This window comes from Anser brachyrhynchus (assembly GCF_964034855.1).
Source record: "Anser brachyrhynchus genome assembly, chromosome: 3".
NCBI lineage: Eukaryota > Metazoa > Chordata > Aves > Anseriformes > Anatidae > Anser > Anser brachyrhynchus.
In genome coordinates this window covers 125,506,394-125,527,171 of record NC_137696.1, presented here as the reverse complement: position 1 = coordinate 125,527,171, position 20,778 = coordinate 125,506,394, and the positions used below count along the sequence as shown (strand labels likewise).

The 20,778-nt window shown below is 53.8% G+C and overlaps 1 protein-coding gene across 3 annotated transcripts in view; it reads left to right on the top strand.

Annotated features, from left to right (window-relative positions):
• The first annotated feature begins 1,670 nt into the window (after nt 1-1,670).
• Nucleotides 1,671-20,778, top strand: part of LOC308191612 (uncharacterized protein) — a 95,023-nt gene continuing 75,915 nt past the window's right edge. Inside the window, exons 1-3 of one of the 3 annotated variants that reach the window (XR_013948168.1) lie at nt 1,671-4,953; nt 5,080-5,134; nt 9,541-10,290. Coding sequence is in view for 2 of the 3 variants with exons in the window: in XM_080584174.1 (XP_080440300.1) it covers nt 4,920-5,134 (215 nt within the window). In the remaining variant the exon portion in view is untranslated. Of the gene's footprint in view, nt 5,135-9,540; nt 10,291-20,778 lie in introns of those variants that run through there. The other 2 variants (XM_080584175.1, XM_080584174.1) reach the window with 2 other exon arrangements.

Below are 20,778 nucleotides of genomic sequence, written 5' to 3'. Positions count from 1 at the left end.
CTGTTCTAGGGCTGTACCCCCTGTTTTGTGGTCATGGCCGTGAGTAACCGCCCAGTGCTGTTATTACTGAGCTGCCCAGTTCAGGGAACGCTCACATCAAGGTTTCCTGTGGTTCGTAACCTGAGCAAGACATGTTGAGTACAGGAGCTGGGCGTATCCGTCACAGGAGGGCATCTTGTTCTGTGGCCACCAAATTGCACCAAAGATGAGCTGGACGTTGAGGTCTGAATCACTGCTCTGCGATTCCCCCAGCACGCCCACTTAGGCTAAACAGAGAGAAATGGGCTGGTGGCAGCTTTGGCTGGGGCCGAGGGGTCCCCGGGTAAACGTCACAGGGCAGAAAGCAGCCCTTCTCCTCCAGAAGCTCCTAGAGGACACAGCAGACGGGCTGAGAGGTGCAGGGTGGGACACCGCAGCCGGCACGGGCTCTGCCCCACCGCAGAGCTCCCAGAGCTGCTGAAATCCTCGGGGCACGGCACCGACCCAGGCTGCCGAGCACAGTGAGGGAGCTCAGCTTTGGCCAGGCTGTCAATGCTCGGCCCCTGCGCTTCCCACTGTGTTTGTCACTCACCCGAACCATGCATGCGGCTGGTGTGATCCCCCCGGGGGAAATCCTGGGGTTTGCAGGAGCCCTGGGACCAGGCTTTGCTCCGCAGGCTGAGCCAGAGCAGCAGGTGGGACACGGGGTGCCGGCAGAGCCCAGGGCTCAGGGGATGGAGCCCTCCTGGGTGCAGGCTGGGGGCAAAGCCTTGAGCAGAGCCCAGGAGCCCTGTGGCCTCTTCCCGCACCCTGGGCCGTGCTCTTTCCATCCGCGCTAAAGCCTAGGTGTACATAAGTGACACCTTGTTCTTTATCATCTGTCTTGATGGCTTCCTCTAAGAGGATTGTTGCGGTAGGTGTAATATACTTAAGGGATTGTTAATAACAATAGCATTTTGCAGGGCTCTGTGTGCTGGTGGTGCAGGCTGCGAGCTGCGGGAAGTCTGGTTTGGCCACGCATGGCACAGGAGCTGGCCATCTGGCATGTCCACCCACCTTTGGACTTGCTGGGGTGGGTCCAGGCCAGCGGGGCCAAGTGCTTGTATGCCTGGGGGTCATTTATCATCTCCAGGAACACAGCGGGCAGCGCTGAGCGGTTCCCACCATGGGGGATTGACATACGAGGATGGGAGAGGTCGAAGCATTGTCCTGCGCTGTGCAGAGCTGTTTGCAGCTCTGGGGAGGCAGAAAGAAAAGCCCGCAGCCTCCTTTCTGGTGAAGGACAGACTGCTCTGCTAGCTGCCTGACATTGTGCCAATAAACAAGACCAAGTGCTCGCCCAAGAGCCCTGTGCCTCCTGTGTCATGTCCCGGGGGATGCAGCTGATGTGTGTGTGCCGGAGATGCACTGATCTGCAGTGAACTGCTGAACTTGCCCATCCATCACCGTGTTTGTTGCTGCCCTTTTCGTCCCTGCTGCCCCCTTGCTAACATCCCCCTGATGCTGAAAGCAGAGCCTGGTCTGTGGCACACGTCTGGGACGGGCAAGGCAGGGTGTCTGCAGGCTGGAGGCAGGCGCAGTGCCAGCACAGCTTGACTCAGGCAGCACCTGCTCTGGCTGCAAGGAAATCCTCCTGCAGGAGCCATTCGCTGTGCAGGCGAGTCAGGAACAGCCTCCGAGGGTGGGAGCAGGGATGGGATCCTCATGCTCAGCGGGGGCACAGTCCATATCCTCTGTGGAGGACCCCAGTGCCAGTGCCAGGAGGGGCTGCATGCCCCTGGCAGCTGCTTTGCTCAGGGTCTGAGCGTGGCCGAGCACTTGTCCTGAAAAAAATCATTCCTCTACTGCAATTTTCCTGCTCCAGGCTAACCCCGGTGGGCAGCTGAGCCCCACCCAGCTTCTCGCTCACCCCCTCCAGCAGGATTGGGGAGAGAATCGGAAGGGAAAAATTAAAAAAACTCATGGGCTGAAGTACAGAGAGTTTAATTTGGATACAAGGGAAAAGAGAAAAGAAACAAAACAAAGATGTGATGCAAAAAGCAATCCTCACCGCTAGCTGACTGTATAAAGCCTGTACAATCTCCATCCCTTATTCCATATCCTCAGCAGCAGGCTCAGGTCCCACACTATCCAACACATCCTCATTAGCCACTGACACCCTTCTCGTTCTTCAATTTATACACAGGTATCATTCCTGCAGCCTTTGGGCCACTCCACAAAACAAAGTAGAAGTCACGTCCGAAGTGTAGCTGCCTCAGCAAGACACCTGCCACAGGAGAAATCAGCTGGCCATGAAGGAAGAACTTTTGGGGCCACAAGCGCAGAATTCAGCAGGATCCAGCCCTCTGTCCCAAACATGCAAGAGATCTCCAGATCCCTGATGGAGTCCCTGGACACCAGAGAAATCTGCCAGGACCTGCTGGGCAAAATGAACGAAATTAAAGAGACTGACGCCCAAGACTTGCGCAGAGCACTGAATAAGGTATTCCCCATCTGCCTGAAGTGCCGTCGGTGTCTCACTAGCAGCTGTCCTCACCACAGCAAGACTGCAGCAACCCATGCTGTGTCCAAGAGCTCCCCTCTCAGCTGGTTGAGCCCACAAGGAAAAGGACGGTGCAGAAGCAACATCCAAAGGGTAGCTGCCTCAGCAGGAACACTTGCCCCAGGAGAAATCAGATGGCCATCAAGGAAGAACTTCTGGGGCCACAACTCAGAATGCAGGAGGATCCGGCCCTCCATCCCTAACGTGCAGGAGATCTCCAGATCCCTGATGGAGTCCCTTGATACCCCAAAAAATCTGCCTGGAACTGCTGGGCAAAATGAACAAAACTACTACTGAGACTGGTGCTTAAAACTTGCGCAGGGCCCTGAACAAGGTATCCCCTGTCTGCTAGTGAAAAGTGCTGCGAGGAATGCAGTGAGCCTCTGCTTGGGGACACACAAGAGGGATCGAGCCTGCAGAAGGGACATCTGAAGAGACCAAGCAGGAAGGAGCAGCGTGGGACACACTCCACAGTCACTAGCTCTGTGGCTGTACGTGGAGCAGGACAGGGGAACTCTCTCCACACCCCAGTCCCCACGTGGCCTCTGCCCCCATGGGCACGGCCACCCTCCCCAAATGCCCTTGACCGGCTGCAGAGAGCTGGGATGGAGCCACTGCTGCAGGTGGCATACAGGGGACTAGGTCAGGGTGGCTTGGTGCAGTGTGTTCTCTAGTAAAATCCTCTAGCATTTAACAGTTTTCCAAAGTGGTTTTTTTTTCACCTTGGTTATGGGTGAGTGAATTAGAAAAAGCTATTTTAAATATCTCATCTATAATTGAAGAACTAGAAAGTAACACTCTGGTTGCAAGAAAAAGGAGATAAGTTTGCAAAAAATAATATTCCAGAATTGAATGGTATTGCTTTTATTACTAACCTCACAAGTGTAGGAAACTAAGTTGTGTTTTTGCAGTAGAGAACTAATTTTCTGTATTCCAAGGTAGTTGTGTAGACATGATAAGGAGAAATGCTAAGTAGATAAGTGGACAGTAGAAGGCCTTACTGTTTCTAAATAAGGTGGAAGCTTGAGAAAAACAGGATGAGTAGTGTGTGAACAGTAAAACAAAGATCACAGGTTCTCAAAACATAAGAAAGGTGAAAAAAAGGGAAAAGGGAGAAATTAAAGGGTTGAACAAAAGAAAAATTGTACATATATGGCATAGAGGAGCGTCGAGTAGCTTGTGAACCTGTAGTACTCAGCCAATGAGGAAACAGGGGAGGTGATCAGGCGTCAGGGAATAGGGAATAAAAGGTTATGATTTGTTTACTATAATGTGCTCCTAATTGGCAGGACGCCCACCACTGCAATCGCGAATAAAATAACTTCACAGAAGGTCCTGTCTGAAGAAAATTATTTGAGCAATCTCTCACACAAGGAGGAGCGTGCACTGTAATTAATGCTAGTTGCTGTATGTATGTAGATCAAATGGGCCGAATTTGACTGATCTCAAAAATATTTGGGGAAAAAACAAAAAAAACCCAAGATCCTACATAGAGTGGCTCAAGATGACACTTCCTGGGGATTTAGAAACATTTGGGAGAAACTAACATCGTGGTTACCTGAATGGAATTGGCTCAAATAACTATTTGTTAGTATTATAATACTAATGGCATTGTATATCTGTCATCCCCCGTGACATCTGAAGAAGAATATTGCGCCTTAATGTTGGAAAAACTCAAGAGTGGGGTATGTGAAGAGGAGCAAAAACAACAATAGGAGTAAGAAAAGAAGAGGAGGGAACTGTGAGGAACAAAGTTGTGTTTTTGCAATAGAAGGTGTTTTTGCAGTGGAATATTCCACTAACCTTGCATATTCAAAAGTGATTGTGCAGCATAGCAGTGGGGAGTCTGTTAAGCACATAAAAGGAAGATCCCCCTGTCCCAAAATAAGGAGGATAGCTAAGAAAAACAGGATGAGCAGTACGAAATCAGGAAAAACAAAAATCACGGGCCCTCTACTCACAAAACTGGGCCTGAGCATTTGGGGCCTCTATGTCCTTGGGGTGCCACGCACCCCTTACTTTCTGGTGCTACCTGTTCTGACCGGCCTTATAGCCAGGATACACAACACCAAGGCCACGGTAGGAGCCAGGTTTGGTATCACCCCGAACTCTCCTCGGGCACAGCAGGGATGAGCCCAGGGCTGGGCCCATCCCTGGGGCGCTCTGCAGAGGGTCTATTTAGGAGGCAGCAGTGAAGAGAGGCCATTGCTCAGACAGCAAGGCCCCTTCTCCACGGCCTCAAAGTCACCTCCACCCAGCACTGGGCTGGGCCCTGTCCCTGTGACCCCATTACCCTTCCCAGGCCCTTGCTTCCTGAGCAGGGACCATCCTGACCAAGAGGGGACACTCCCCACTGAGCCAGGCTTGCTTTCTGGTGTAGGACACCTGTGGGAAGAAGATGAGCTTGAAAGGCAGGAGGAAGGAGCGGAGAGGTGAGCAGCCCCATCCCAGAGCTGCGCCAGGCTCTGCAGCGGCTTCTGGCCGTGAGATGCCACTGCCGCCCGGGTCCCCACAGTGGCAGCCCTGGCTCATACTCAGTCGTATTACTACCCCAACAGTTTCTTCACGATCCTGGCATGATGTGGAGGTGTCTGCAAACAGCCTGCTAGCAGGGTAAGCAGAGCCCTCTCCTGCGGGGAGCATCCCCCTCTGGGAGCTCCTGGGTGGGGAGCCCCACACCTATGTCCCCCTGCCCGAGCAGCTGCCCCTTAGCAGTAGAGCAGGCGCTCTCTGCTGACATCCACAGAATCTGTCACAGAAACTCTTGAGTTGGAAGGGACCCACAAGTATTATCAAGTCCAACACTTGGCTCCACACAGCCCCCCGCCCCCAATCAAACCGTATTTCTGCAAGCGTTGTGTGAACGCTTCTTGAACTCTGGCAGGGTTTGGCCCATGGCCACCTTCCTGGGGAGCCTGTTTCAATGCCCAGCCGCCCTGGTGGTGAAGAACCTTTTTGTAAGAGCCAACCTGAATCTCCCCTGATGCAGCTTCATGCTTTTCCCATGGGGCCTATCACTGCTCACCAGACAGAAAAGACCAGTGCCTGCCCCTCTGCTGCCTGTCATGAGGAAGCAGTAGGCCGCAACGAGATCTCCCCTCAGTCCTCTGAGGACCACTGTAGCCCTTCCCACACAGCGCACTGGCTGCCCCCATTCCTAGCACCCCTCTCTGCCCTCAGCCCCGGGACCAGGCTGGCCCTTTCCTCCTAGGGCAGGAAGAGGCTTGGTGCAGTGTCTGCGGCACTCCTGGGGACAGATTAAGAGCAGAGTGTGGACAAACTCCCAAAAAGCGACTGGCTAGCTTTGGAAAGAGGAGACACTGGGACTTGCTGGCCCTATGGCAGGGGAGCCACAGATGCCACTTGACATCAGTGTGCTCTCCCACACCGTGTCGATCATGGTGTAGGAAGAGGCAGCAATAAAAGATACAACGACAACCTATTAGTGTGGCCGGGAGGTTTATTTGAGAAACCCTTGACACAAGTTGTCCTGACTTGCTCCCTCTCCTTTCTCTCAGGTTTCATGATCCCCATTCTCCTCCCCACAGCCACAAACACCCCAATGGGGTGTCCAGGGGCCTGGCTGGGGTCCGTAGTGCAGTAGGGAAGACAAACTGAGGAAGTCCACTTTGACTACTGCTGATGATTTTCTTGTCCTTCATGTGACTGGAAATGCTCTCCAGGTATAACTGCTCCATCAGCTTCCCAGGGATCATGGTGACGATGACCAGCCTGTTGATCCCTGGGAACTTCACAGCCTATTTCATTGCTGTATTGGGTGTAAATGTCCAGGTTTGAGTGTCAGGGGTGTGTGGAGCATCTTCTAGGAGAGGCCGGGGCTGCCCCGTGCCATGCACAGCCCGTTCCAGACAGGTCCATTGGCTCCTCCACAGGACACAGCAGAACCTGTCTGTGACGCTGGTGGCACTTCTCGGCAAGCGTATTTAAGAAAAGGCAACCCCCCCGGGCAGGTATTGAGCAGTAACGGAAAAAGTGGGGAATGGCGAAGGCTGGGGGCAGGGGAGGAGGTGGGTTAGGAGTGGGGGGGGGACGCTGGCCGGGGTGACCCCCCCAAAACCCTGTCTGCACTCTGGGCACTGCCCAGTGCTGAGGAAAAGCCCCGGGTCAGGCAGAAGAGAGCTCAGCCCCAGAGGAGGAGCAGCCACGGCAGCACCCACAGCAGAGCCCCCTTCCAGCTCCAGCCATGCTGGCTGTCCTCCCCTCAGCCAGGACAAGATGGCCACCAAGGCAGCCATGGCACCTCCCAAAATGGCTGCCAGGGTGGCCACTCCACGCCACAAAATGGCCCCTGGGCAGCCCTCATTTTCACACAATGGCTGCCGGGGGTCCTTCTCTCAGAGCTCTTGGCCAGGCTGCCCAAGAAGAAGGGCCGGGCGCAGTCTGGGGCTGGAGCTGGTGGAGGAGGAGGTGGCAGCAGCAGGGATGGAGGCCCTGGGTGAGTGAGGGCAGGTGGGAAAGCACCAAAAGAGTATGAAACTCCGGCAAAGCAGAGCTCTCCATGAGAAGCTGATTCTTGGTGGCACTGCTCCCTGCCTCCCTTCATTCCTGCTCAGAGCAAAGCTTCTTGCCTGGAAGAGCTGCAGAAATGCCAGTGCAGAGTGGCAGCTCCTTTGCTGATCTATACAGCGCCTGCTTACAAAACTGGGAGCCAAAAGCTCCATCTTGTTTCTGAGAGCATGTGGAAAAGGGCACAAAGGGTGAGAGGTGATGCAGTGTGCCCTCGTGGGATGTCCCTGATGCCTGGGGGAGCAACAACTTCTCTGAATTAGCTTCACTGCTGGTGAGTACCGAGCTCTCTGGTGTCCCCAGCTGGGCCAACTTTCTCTCCTCATCCCCCTTTCCTGTAGGCTAACTAACCCCAGTTCCCACAACCGATCCTCACAAGATTTTTTCTTCAAATTCAACGGGATCCGGCCCTACATCCCTAACATGAAAGAGATCTCCAAATCCCTGATGGAGTCCCTGGATACCCCAAAAATCTGCCTGGACCTGCTGGGCAAAATGAACAAAACTACTGAGACTGATGCTCAAGACTTGCACAGAGCACTGAATAAGGTATCCCGTCTGCTAGAGGGCACACTGCACCACCTCTCACCCTTTGTGCCCTTTTCCACATGCTCTCAGAAACGAGCAAGAAAAGCATTTGGCTCCCAATTTTGTAAGCAGGGGCTGGCCAGAGAGGAGGGGATTTCTGAAAGGACCTGGAGACAGCGGTCCTCTGCCCACCCCAGAGGGCACCGCAGCCATCGCTGTCCCTGCTGGGGCAGGAGGGGCAGCTCAGCCCTGGGGACCAAGGCATGTGGAAGCGATGTCACCAGCACATCACCCTGTTTGCGGGCTTCGGGGTGGCTTGTGGCTTTTTGTTGAGGGCTAACCCCGGTGGGCAGCTGAGCCCCACCCAGCTTCTCGCTCACCCCCTCCAGCAGGATGGGGGAGAGAATCGGAAGGGAAAAATTAAAAAAACTCATGGGCTGAAGTACAGAGAGTTTAATTTGGATACAAGGGAAAAGAGAAAAGAAACAAAACAAAGATGTGATGCAAAAAGCAATCCTCACCGCTAGCCGACTGTATAAAGCCTGTACAATCTCCATCCCTTATTCCATATCCTCAGCATCAGGCTCAGGTCCCACACTATCCAACACATCCTCATTAGCCACTGACACCCTTCTCGTTCTTCAATTTATACACAGGTATCATTCCTGCAGCCTTTGGGCCACTCCACAAAACAAAGTAGAAGTCACGTCCGAAGTGTAGCTGCCTCAGCAAGACACCTGCCACAGGAGAAATCAGCTGGCCATGAAGGAAGGAGGTGGTTTTACCTTGGTTAGGGGTGAATGAATTGGAAAAAGGTATTGTAAATATCTCAGCTATAATTGAAGAACTGGAAAATAACACTCTGGATGCAGTCAAGGCACTACAAAAGGAGGTAACAAGTTTGCAAAAACAGTACTCCAGAACTGAATGATATTAGATTTATTACTAACCTCACAAGGAGGAGCGTGCACTGTAATTAATGCTAGTTGCTGTATGTATGTAGATCAAATGGGCCGAATTTGACTGGTCTCAAAAATATTTGGGGAAAAAACAAAAAAAACCCAAGATCCTACATAGAGTGGCTCAAGATGACACTTCCTGGGGATTTCGAAACATTTGGGAGAAACTAACATCGTGGTTACCTGAATGGAATTGGCTCAAATAACTATTTGTTAGTATTAGAATAGTAATGGCATTGTATATCTGTCATCCCCCGTGACATCCGAAGAAGAATATTGCGCCTTAATGTTGGAAAAACTCAAGAGTGGGGTATGTGAAGAGGAGCAAATACAACAATAGGAGTAAGAAAAGAAGAGGAGGGAATTGTGAGGAACAAAGTTGTGTTTTTGCAATAGAAGGTGTTTTTGCAGTGGAATATTGCACTAACCTTGCATATTCAAAAGTGATTGTGCAGCATAGCAGTGGGGAGTATGTTAAGCAGGTAAGGGGGAAGTCCCCCTGTCATAAAATAAGGAGGATAGCTAAGAAAAACAGGATGAGCAGTACGAAATCAGGAAAAACAAAAATCACGGGCCCTCTACTCACAAAACTGGGCCTGAGCATTTGGGGCCTCTATGTCCTTGGGGTGCCACGCACCCCTTACTTTCTGGTGCTACCTGTTCTGACCGGCCTTATAGCCAGGATACACAACACCAAGGCCACGGTAGGAGCCAGGTTTGGTATCACCCCGAACTCTCCTCGGGCACAGCAGGGATGAGCCCAGGGCTGGGCCCATCCCTGGGGCGCTCTGCAGAGGGTCTATTTAGGAGGCAGCAGTGAAGAGAGGCCATTGCTCAGACAGCAAGGCCCCTTCTCCACGGCCTCAAAGTCACCTCCACCCAGCACTGGGCTGGGCCCTGTCCCTGTGACCCCATTACCCTTCCCAGGCCCTTGCTTCCTGAGCAGGGACCATCCTGACCAAGAGGGGACACTCCCCACTGAGCCAGGCTTGCTTTCTGGTGTAGGACACCTGTGGGAAGAAGATGAGCTTGAAAGGCAGGAGGAAGGAGCGGAGAGGTGAGCAGCCCCATCCCAGAGCTGCGCCAGGCTCTGCAGCGGCTTCTGGCCGTGAGATGCCACTGCCGCCCGGGTCCCCACAGTGGCAGCCCTGGCTCATTCTCAGTCGTATTTCTACCCCAACAGTTTCTTCATGATCCTGGCATGATGTGGAGGTGTCTGCAAACAATCTTCTAGCAGGGTAAGCAGAGCCCTCTCCTGCGGGGAGCATCCCCCTCTGGGAGCTCCTGGGTGGGGAGCCCCACACCTATGTCCCCCTGCCCGAGCAGCTGCCCCTTAGCAGTAGAGCAGGCGCTCTCTGCTGACATCCACAGAATCTGTCACAGAAACTCTTGAGTTGGAAGGGACCCACAAGTATTATCAAGTCCAACACTTGGCTCCACACAGCCCCCCGCCCCCAATCAAACCGTATTTCTGCAAGCGTTGTGTGAACGCTTCTTGAACTCTGGCAGGGTTTGGCCCATGGCCACCTTCCTGGGGAGCCTGTTTCAATGCCCAACCGCCCTGGTGGTGAAGAACCTTTTTGTAAGAGCCAACCTGAATCTCCCCTGATGCAGCTTCATGCTTTTCCCATGGGGCCTATCACTGCTCACCAGACAGAAAAGATCAGTGCCTGCCCCTCTGCTGCCTGTCATGAGGAAGCAGTAGGCCGCAACGAGATCTCCCCTCAGTCCTCTGAGGACCACTGTAGCCCTTCCCACACAGCGCACTGGCTGCCCCCATTCCTAGCACCCCTCTCTGCCCTCAGCCCCGGGACCAGGCTGGCCCTTTCCTCCTAGGGCAGGAAGAGGCTTGGTGCAGTGTCTGCGGCACTCCTGGGGACAGATTAAGAGCAGAGTGTGGACAAACTCCCAAAAAGCGACTGGCTAGCTTTGGAAAGAGGAGACACTGGGACTTGCTGGCCCTATGGCAGGGGAGCCACAGATGCCACTTGACATCAGTGTGCTCTCCCACACCGTGTCGATCATGGTGTAGTAAGAGGCAGCAATAAAAGATACAACGACAACCCATTAGTGTGGCCGGGAGGTTTATTTGAGAAACCCTTGACACAAGTTGTCCTGACTTGCTCCCTCTCCTTTCTCTCACGTTTCATGATCCCCATTCTCCTCCCCACAGCCACAAACACCCCAATGGGGTGTCCAGGGGCCTGGCTGGGGTCCGTAGTGCAGTAGGGAAGACAAACTGAGGAAGTCCACTTTGACTACTGCTGATGATTTTCTTGTCCTTCATGTGACTGGAAATGCTCTCCAGGTATAACTGCTCCATCAGCTTCCCAGGGATCATGGTGACGATGACTGGCCTGTTGATCCCTGGGAACTTCACAGCCTATTTCATTGCTGTATTGGGTGTAAATGTCCAGGGTTGGGTGTCAGGGGTGTGTGGAGCATCTTCTAGGAGAGGCTGGGGCTGCCCCGTGCCATGCACAGCCTGTTCCAGACAGGTCCATTGGCTCCTCCACAGGACACAGCAGAACCTGTCTGTGACGCTGGTGGCACTTCTCGGCAAGCGTATTTAAGAAAAGGCAACCCCCCCGGGCAGGTATTGAGCAGTAACGGAAAAAGTGGGGAATGGCGAAGGCTGGGGGCAGGGGAGGAGGTGGGTTAGGAGTGGGGGGGGGACGCTGGCCGGGGTGACCCCCCCAAAACCCTTCCTGCTCTCTGGGCACTGCCCAGTGCTGAGGGAAAGCTCTGGGTCAGGCAGAAGAGAACTCATCCCTAACACGCAAGAGACCTCCAAATCCGTGATGGAGTCCCTGGATACCCCAAAAATCTGCCTGGACCTGCTGGGCAAAATGAACAAAACTACTGAGACTGATGCTCAAGACTTGCACAGAGCACTGAATAAGGTATCCCCTGTCTACTACTGATAAATGCTGTGAGGAATGCGGTGAGCCTCTGCTTGGGGACACACACAAGAGGGATTGAGCCTGCAGAAGGGACATCTGAAGAGACAAAGCAGGAAGGAGCAGCACGGGACACAACCCCCAGTCAGTAGCTCTGTGGCTGTACGTGGAGCAGGACAGGGGGACTCTCTCCACACCCCAGTCCCCATGTGGCCTCTGCCCCCATGGGCACGGCCACCCGCCCCAAATGCCCTTGACCGGCTGCAGAGAGCTGGGATGGAGCCACTGCTGCAGGTGGATTCAGGGGCCTAGGTCAGGGTGGCTTGGTGCAGTGTCTGCGGCACTCCTGGGGACGGATTAAGAGCAGAGCGTGGAGGAACTCTCAAAAAACGACTGGCGAGCTTTGGAAAGAGGAGACACTGGGACTTGCTGGCCCCATGGCAGGGGAGCCACAGATGCCATTTGACATCAGTGTGCTCTCCCACACCGTGTCGATCATGGTGTAGGAAGAGGCAGCAATAAAAGATACAACGACAACCTGTTAGTGTGGCCGGGAGGTTTTCTGAAGGGACCTGGAGACAGCGGTCCTCTGCCCACCCCAGAGGGCACCGCAGCCATCGCTGTCCCTGCTGGAGCGGGAGGGTCAGCTAAGCCCTGGGGACCAAGGCAAGTGGAAGAGATGTCACCAGCACATCACCCTCCTTGGGGTGGCTTGTGTGTCGCTTTTTGTTGGGGGCAATTGCCGGTGGGCAGCTGAGCCCGACCCAGCTTCTCGCTCACCCCCTCCAGCAGGATGGGGGAGAGAAGGGCAAAAGTGAGAAAAACATGTGGGCTGAAGTACAGAGAGTTTAATTTGGATACAAGGGAAAAGAGAAAAGAAACAAAACAAAACAAAGATGTGATGCAAAAAGCAATCCTCACCGCTAGCTGACTGTATAAAGCCTGTACAATCTCCATCCCTTATTTCATGCCCTCAGCAGCAGGCTCAGGTCCCACACTATCCAACAAATCCTCATTAGCCACCGATACCCTTCTTGTTCTTCGATTTATCAAGCCTGCCAGGTATCATTCCTTCAGTCTTTGCCCCACTCCACAAAACAAAGTAGAAGTCACGTCCGAAGTGTAGCTTCCTCAGCAAGACACCTGCCACAGGAGAAATCAGCTGGCCATCAAGGAAGAACTTTTGGGGCCACAAGCTCAGAATTCAACAGGATCCATCCCTCCATCCCAAACAGACAAGAGATCTCCAGATCCCTGATGGAGTCCCTGGATACCACAGAAATCTGCCTGGACCTGCTGGGCAAAATGAACAAAACTACTGAGACTGATGCTCAAGACTTGCACAGAGCACTGAATAAGGTATCCCCTGTCTGCTAGTGATAAATGCTGTGAGGAAAGCGGTGAGCCTCTGCTTGGGAACACACAAGTGGGATCGAGCCTGCAGAAGGGACATCTGAAGAGACAAAGCAGGAAGGAGCAGCATGGGACACAACCCACAGTCACTAGCTCTGTGGCTGTACGTGGAGCAGGACAGGGGGACTCTCTCCACACCCCAGTCCCCATGTGGCCTCTGCCCCCATGGGCACGGCCACCCGCCCCAAATGCCCTTGACCGGCTGCAGAGAGCTGGGATGGAGCCACTGCTGCAGGTGGCATTCAGGGACCTAGGTCAGGGTGGCTTGGTGCAGTGTCTGCGGCACTCCTGGGGACGGATTAAGAGCAGAGCGTGGAGGAACTCTCAAAAAACGACTGGCTAGCTTTGGAAAGAGGAGATTTTGGGACTTGCTGGCCCCATGGCAGGGGAGCCACAGATGCCATTTGACATCAGTGTGCTCTCCCACACCGTGTCAATCATGGTGTAGGAGAGGCAGCAATAAATATACAATGGCAACGCATTAGTGTGGCCGGGAGGTTTATTTGAGAAACCCTTGACACAAGTTGTCCTGACTCGCTCCCTCTCCTTTCTCTCACGTTTCATGATCCCCCATTCTCGTCTCTGCAGCCACAAACATCCCGGTGGGGTGCCCAGGGGCCTGGCTCATGTCTACGGTGCAGTAGGGAGGACAAAGTGAGAAATCGTAGAATCACAGAATCCAAGAATATCCCGACTTGGAAGGGACCCATGAGGATCATTGAGTCCAACTGCTGGTACCACACAGGTGTACCCAAAAAAGGCACATCGAGTACTGCTGAAAAGGACTTCAGAAGGAAGTCCACGTTGACTACTGCTGATGATTTTCTTGTCCTTCATGTGACTGGAAATGCTCTCCAGGTATAACTGCTCCTTCAGGTTCCCAGGGATCATGGTGACGATGACCGGCCTGTTGATCCCTGGGAACCTCACAACCTAATTCATTGCTGTATTGGGTGTAAATGTCCAGGGTTGGGTGTCAGGGGTGTGTGGAGCATCTTCTAGGAGAGGCTGGGGCTGCCCCGTGCCACACACAGCCCGTTCCAGACAGGTCCATTGGCCCCTCCACAGGACACAGCAGAACCTGTCTGTGACGCTGGTGGCACTTCTCAGAAAGTGTATTTAAGAAAAGGCAACCCCCCTGACAGGTACTGAGGACTGAGGGGAAAAGTGGGGAATGGCGAAGGCTGGGGGCCGGGGAGGAGGTGGGTTAGGAGTGTGGGGGGGACGCTGGCCAGGGTGACCCCCGCAAAACCCCTCCTGCGCTCTGGGCACTGCCCAGTGCTGAGGGAAAGCCCCGGGTCAGGGAGAAGAGAACTCATCCCTAACACGCAAGAGACCTCCAAATCCCTGATGGAGTCCCTGGACACCCCAAAAATCTGCCTGGACCTGCTGGGCAAAATGAACAAAACTACTGAGACTGATGCTCAAGACTTGCACAGAGGAATGAAGAAGGTATCCCCTGTCTGCCTGAAGTGCCGTTCGTGTCTCACTAGCAGCTGTCCACACCACAGCAAGACTGCAGCAACCCATGTCGTGTCCTAGAGCTCCCCCCTCAGCTGGTTGAGCCCCCAGGGAAAAGGATGGTGCAGAAGCAACATCCAAAGGGTAGCTGCCTCAGCAGGAACACTTGCCCCAGGAGAAATCAGCTGGCCATCAAGGAAGAACTTCTGGGGTCACCAACTCAGAATTCAACAGGATCTGGCCCTCCATCCCGAACATGCAAGAGATCTCCAGATCCCTTTTGGAGTCTCTGGACACCCCAAAAATCTGCCCGGACCTGCTGGGCAAAATGAACAAAACTACTGAGACTGATGCTCAAGACTTGCACAGAGCACTGAATAAGGTATCCCGTCTGCTAGAGGGCACACTGCACCACCTCTCACCCTTTGTGCCTTTTTCCACATGCTCTCAGAAACGAGCAAGAAAAGCATTTGGCTCCCAATATTTTAAGCAGGGGCTGGCTAGAGAGGAGGGGATTTCTGAAGGGACCTGGAGACAGCGGTCCTCTGCCCACCCCAGAGGGCACCGCAGCCATCGCTGTCCCTGCTGGAGCAGGAAGGGCAGCTCAGCCCTGGGGACCGAGGCAATTGGAAGTGATGTCACCAGCACATCACCCTCCTTGGGGGCTTTGGGGTGGCTTGTGTGTCGCTTTTTGTTGGGGGCAATTGCCGGTGGGCAGCTGAGCCCCACCCAGCTTCTCGCTCACCCCCTCCAGCAGGATGGGGGAGAGAATCGGAAGGGAAAAATTAAAAAAACTCATTGGCTGAAGTACAGAGAGTTTAATTTGGATACAAGGGAAAAGAGAAAAGAAACAAAACAAAACAAAGACGTGATGCAAAAAGCAATCCTCACCGCTAGCTGACTGTATAAAGCCTGTACAATCTCCATCCCTTATTCTATACCCTCAGCAGCAGGCTCAGGTCCCACACTATCCAACACATCCTCATTAGCCACCAACACCCTTCTCCTTCAATTTATCAAGCCTGCCAGGTATCATTCCTTCAGTCTTTGCACCACTCCACAAAACAAAGTAGAAGTCATGTCCAAAGTGTAGCTCCCTCAGCATGACATCTGCCATGGGAGAAATCAGCTGGCCATGAAGGAAGAATTTTGGGGCCACAAGCTCAGAATTCAGCAGGATCCAGCCCTCTGTCCCAAACATGCAAGAGATCTCCAGATCCCTGATGGAGTCCCTGGAGACGATAGAAATCTGCCTGGACCTGCTGGGCAAAATGAACAAAACTACTGAGATTGATGCTCAAGACTTGCAGAGAGCATTGCAGAAGGTATTCCCTGTCTGCCTGAAGTGCCGTCGGTGTCTCACTAGCAGCTGTCCTCACCACAGCAAGACTGCAGCAACCCATTCCATGTCCAAGAGCTCCCCCCTCAGCTGGTTGAGCCCACAAGGAAAAGGATGGTGCAGAAGCAACATGCAAAGGGTAGCTGCCTCAGCAGTAACACTTGCCCCAGGAGAAATCAGCTGGCCATCAAGGAAGAACTTTTGGGGTCACCAACTCAGAATTCAACAGGATCTGGCCCTCCATCCCAAACATGCAAGAGATCTCCAGATCCCTTTTGCAGTCTCTGGACACCCCAAAAATCTGCCCGGACCTGCTGGGCAAAATGAACAAAACTACTGAGACTGATGCTCAAGACTTGCACAGAGCACTGAATAAGGTATCCCCTGTCTGCTAGTGATAAATGCTGTGAGGAATGCGGTGAGCCTCTGCTTGTGGACACACAAGAGGGATCGAGCCTGCAGAAGGGACATCTGAAGAGACAAAGCAGGAAGGAGCAGCGTGGGACATGCTCCACCGTCACTAGCTCTGTGGCTGTACGTGGAGCAGGACAGGGGAACTCTCTCCACACCCCAGTCCCCATGTGGCCTCTGCCCCCATGGGCACGGCCACCCGCCCCAAATGCCCTTGACCGGCTGCAGAGAACTGGGATGGAGGCCCTGGGATAGTGAGGCCAGGTGGGAAAGCACAGCTCTCCAAGAGAAGCTGATTCTTGCTGGCACTGCTCCCTGCCTCCCTTCAGTCCTGCTCAGAGCAAAGCTTCTTGCCTGGAAGAGCTGCAGAAATGCCAGTGCAGAGTGGCAGCTCCTTTGCTGATGTATACAGCGCCTGCTTACAAAACTGGGAGCCAAAAGCTCCATCTTGTTTCTGAGAGCATGTGGAAAAGGGCACAAAGGGTGAGAGGTGGTGCAGTGTGCCCTCGTGGGATGTCCCTGATGCCTGGGGGAGCAGTAACTTCTCTGAATTAGCTTCATTGATGGTGAGCACCAAGCTCTCTGGTGTCCCCAGCTGGCCCCACTTTCTCGCCTCACCCCCTTTCCTGTAGGCTAAATAACCCCAGTTCCCGCAACTGATCCTTGCAGGATTTTTTCTTCAAATTCAACAGGATACAGCCCTCCATCCCTAACATGCAGAGATCTCCAGATCCCTGATGGAGTCCCTGGATACCCCAAAAATCTGCCTGGACCTGCTGGGCAAAATGAACAAAACTACTGAGACTGATGCTCAAGACTTGCACAGAGCACTGAAGAAAGTATACCCTGTCTGCCTGAAGTGCCGTTGGTGTCTCACTAGCAGCTGTCCACACCACAGCAAGACTGCAGCAACCCATGCCGTGTCCTAGAGCTCCCCCCTCAGCTGGTTGAGCCCCCAGGGAAAAGGATGGTGCAGAAGCAACATCCAAAGGGTAGCTGCCTCAGCAGGAACACTTGCCCCAGGAGAAATAAGCTGGCCATCAAGGAATAACTTTTGGGGTCGCCAACTCAGAATTCAACAGGATCTGGCCCTTCATCCCAAACATGCAAGACATCTCCAGATCCCTGTTGGAGTCCCTGGACACCCCAAAAATCTGCCTGGACCTGCTGGGCAAAATGAACAAAACTACTGAGATTGATGCTCAAGACTTGCAGAGAGCATTGCAGAAGGTATTCCCTGTCTGCCTGAAGTGCCGTCGGTGTCTCACTAGCAGCTGTCCTCACCACAGCAAGACTGCAGCAACCCATTCCATGTCCAAGAGCTCCCCCCTCAGCTGGTTGAGCCCACAAGGAAAAGGATGGTGCAGAAGCAACATGCAAAGGGTAGCTGCCTCAGCAGGAACACTTGCCCCAGGAGAAATCAGCTGGCCATCAAGGAATAACTTTTGGGGTCACCAACTCAGAATTCAAAAGGATCTGGCCCTCCATCCCAAACATGCAAGAGATCTCCAGATCCCTGTTGGAGTCCCTGGACACCCCAAAAATCTGCCCGGACCTGCTGGGCAAAATGAACAAAACTACTGAGACTGATGCTCAAGACTTGCACAGAGCACTGAATAAGGTATCCCCTGTGTGCTAGTGAAAAATGCTGTGAGGAATGCGGCGAGCCTGTGCTTGGGGACACACAAGAGGGATCGAGCCTGCAGAAGGGACATCTGAAGAGACCAAGCAGGAAGGAGCAGCATGGGACACTCCACAGTCACTAGCTCTGTGGCTGTACGTGGAGCAGGAGAGGGGAACTCTCTCCACACCCCAGTCCCCATGTGGCCTCTGCCCCCATGGGCACGGCCACCCTCCCCAAATGCCCTTGACCGGCTGCAGAGAACTGGGATGGAGGCCCTGGGTGAATGAGGCCAGGTGGGAAAGCACAGCTCTCTTAGAGAAACTGATTCTTGGTGGCACTTCTCCCTGCCTCCCTTCATTCCTGCTCAGAGCAAAGCTTCTTGCCTGGAAGAGCTGCAGAAATGCCAGTGCAGAGTGGCAGCTCCTTTGCTGATGTATACAGCGCCTGCTTACAAAACTGGGAGCCAAAAGCTCCATCTTGTTTCTGAGAGCATGTGGAAAAGGGCACAAAGGGTGAGAGGTGATGCAGTGTGCCCTCGTGGGATGTCCCTGATGCCTGGGGGAGCAGTAACTTCTCTGAATTAGCTTCATTGATGGTGAGCACCAAGCTCTCTGGTGTCCCCAGCTGGCCCCACTTTCTCTCCTCATCCCCCTTTCCTGTAGGCTAAATAACCCCAGTTCCCACAACCGATCCTCACAAGACTTCTTCTTCAAATTCAACAGGATCCAGCCCTCCATCCCTAACATGCAGAGATCTCCAGATCCCTGATGGAGTCCCTGGATACCCCAAAAATCTGCCCGGACCTGCTGGGCAAAATGAACAAAACTACTGAGACTGATGCTCAAGACTTGCACAGAGCACTGAATAAGGTATCCCCTGTCTGCTAGTGATAAATGCTGTGAGGAATGCGGTGAGCCTCTGCTTGGGGACACACAAGAGGGATCGAGCCTGCAGAAGGGACATCTGAAGAGACAAAGCAGGAAGGAGCAGCATGGGACACAACCCACAGTCAGTAGCTCTGTGGCTGTACGTGGAGCAGGACAGGGGGACTCTCTCCACACCCCAGTCCCCATGTGGCCTCTGCCCCCATGGGCACGGCCACCCGCCCCAAATGCCCTTGACCGGCTGCAGAGAGCTGGGATGGAGCCACTGCTGCAGGTGGATTCAGGGGCCTAGGTCAGGGTGGCTTGGTGCAGTGTCTGCGGCACTCCTGGGGACGGATTAAGAGCAGAGCGTGGAGGAACTCTCAAAAAACGACTGGCGAGCTTTGGAAAGAGGAGACACTGGGACTTGCTGGCCCCATGGCAGGGGAGCCACAGATGCCATTTGACATCAGTGTGCTCTCCCACACCGTGTCGATCATGGTGTAGGAGAGGCAGCAATAAATATACAATGGCAACGCATTAGTGTGGCCGGGAGGTTTATTTGAGAAACCCTTGACACAAGTTGTCCTGACTCGCTCCCTCTCCTTTCTCTCACGTTTCATGATCCCCCATTCTCGTCTCTGCAGCCACAAACATTTCGGTGGGGTGCCCAGGGGCCTGGCTCATGTCTACGGTGCAGTAGGGAGGACAAAGTGAGAAATCGTAGAATCACAGAATCCAAGAATATCCCGACTTGGAAGGGACCCATGAGGATCATTGAGTCCAACTGCTGGTACCACACAGGTGTACCCAAAAAAGGCACATCGAGTACTGCTGAAAAGGACTTCAGAAGGAAGTCCACATTGACTACTGCTGATGATTTTCTTGTCCTTCATGTGACTGGAAATGCTCTCCAGGTATAACTGCTCCATCAGCTTCCCAGGGATCATGGTGACGATGACCGGCCTGTTGATCCCTGGGAACCTCACAACCTAATTCATTGCTGTATTGGGTGTAAATGTCCAGGGTTGAGTGTCAGGGGTGTGTGGAGCATCTTCTAGGAGAGGCTGGGGCTGCCCCGTGCCACACACAGCCTGTTCCAGACAGGTCCATTGGCCCCTCCACAGGACACAGCAGAACCTGTCTGTGACGCTGGTGGCACTTCTCGGCAAGCATATTTAAGAAAAGGCAACCCCCCTGACAGGTACTGAGGACTGAGGGGAAAAGTGGGGAATGGCGAAGGCTGGGGGCCGGGGAGGAGGTGGGTTAGGAGTGGGGGGGGGGGGGGGGGGGACGCTGGCCAGGGTGACCCCCGCAAAACCCCTCCTGCGCTCTGGGCACTGCCCAGTGCTGAGGGAAACCCCCGGGTCAGGGAGAAGAGAACTCATCCCTAACACGCAAGAGACCTCCAAATCCCTGATGGAGTCCCTGGACACCCCAAAAATCTGCCTGGACCTGCTGGGCAAAATGAACAAAACTACTGAGACTGATGCTCAAGACTTGCACAGAGCACTGAAGAAAGTATACCCTGTCTGCCTGAAGCGCCGTTGGTGTCTCACTAGCAACTGTCCACACCACAGCAAGACTGCAGCAACCCATGTCGTGTCCTAGAGCTCCCCCCTCAGCTGGTTGAGCCCACAGGGAAAAGGATGGTGCAGAAGCAACATCCAAAGGGTAGCTGCCTCAGCAGGAACACTTGCCCCAGGAGAAATCAGCTGGCCATCAAGGAAGAACTTTTGGTGTCACCAACTCAGAATTCAACAGGATCTGGCCCTCCATCCCGAACATGCAAGAGATCTCCGGATCCCTTTTGGAGTCTCTGGACACCCCAAAAATCTGCCCGGACCTGCTGGGCAAAATGAACAAAACTACTGAGACTGATGCTCAAGACTTGCACAGAGCACTGAATAAGGTATCCCCTGTCTGCTAGTGATAAATGCTGTGAGGAATGCGGCGAGCCTGTGCTTGGGGACACACAAGAGGGATCGAGCCTGCAGAAGGGACATCTGAAGAGACAAAGCAGGAAGGAGCAGCGTGGGACACGCTCCACCGTCACTAGCTCTGTGGCTGTACGTGGAGCAGGAGAGGGGAACTCTCTCCACACCCCAGTCCCCATGTGGCCTCTGCCCCCATGGGCACGGCCACCCTCCCCAAATGCCCTTGACCGGCTGCAGAGAACTGGGATGGAGGCCCTGGGTGAATGAGGCCAGGTGGGAAAGCACAGCTCTCTTA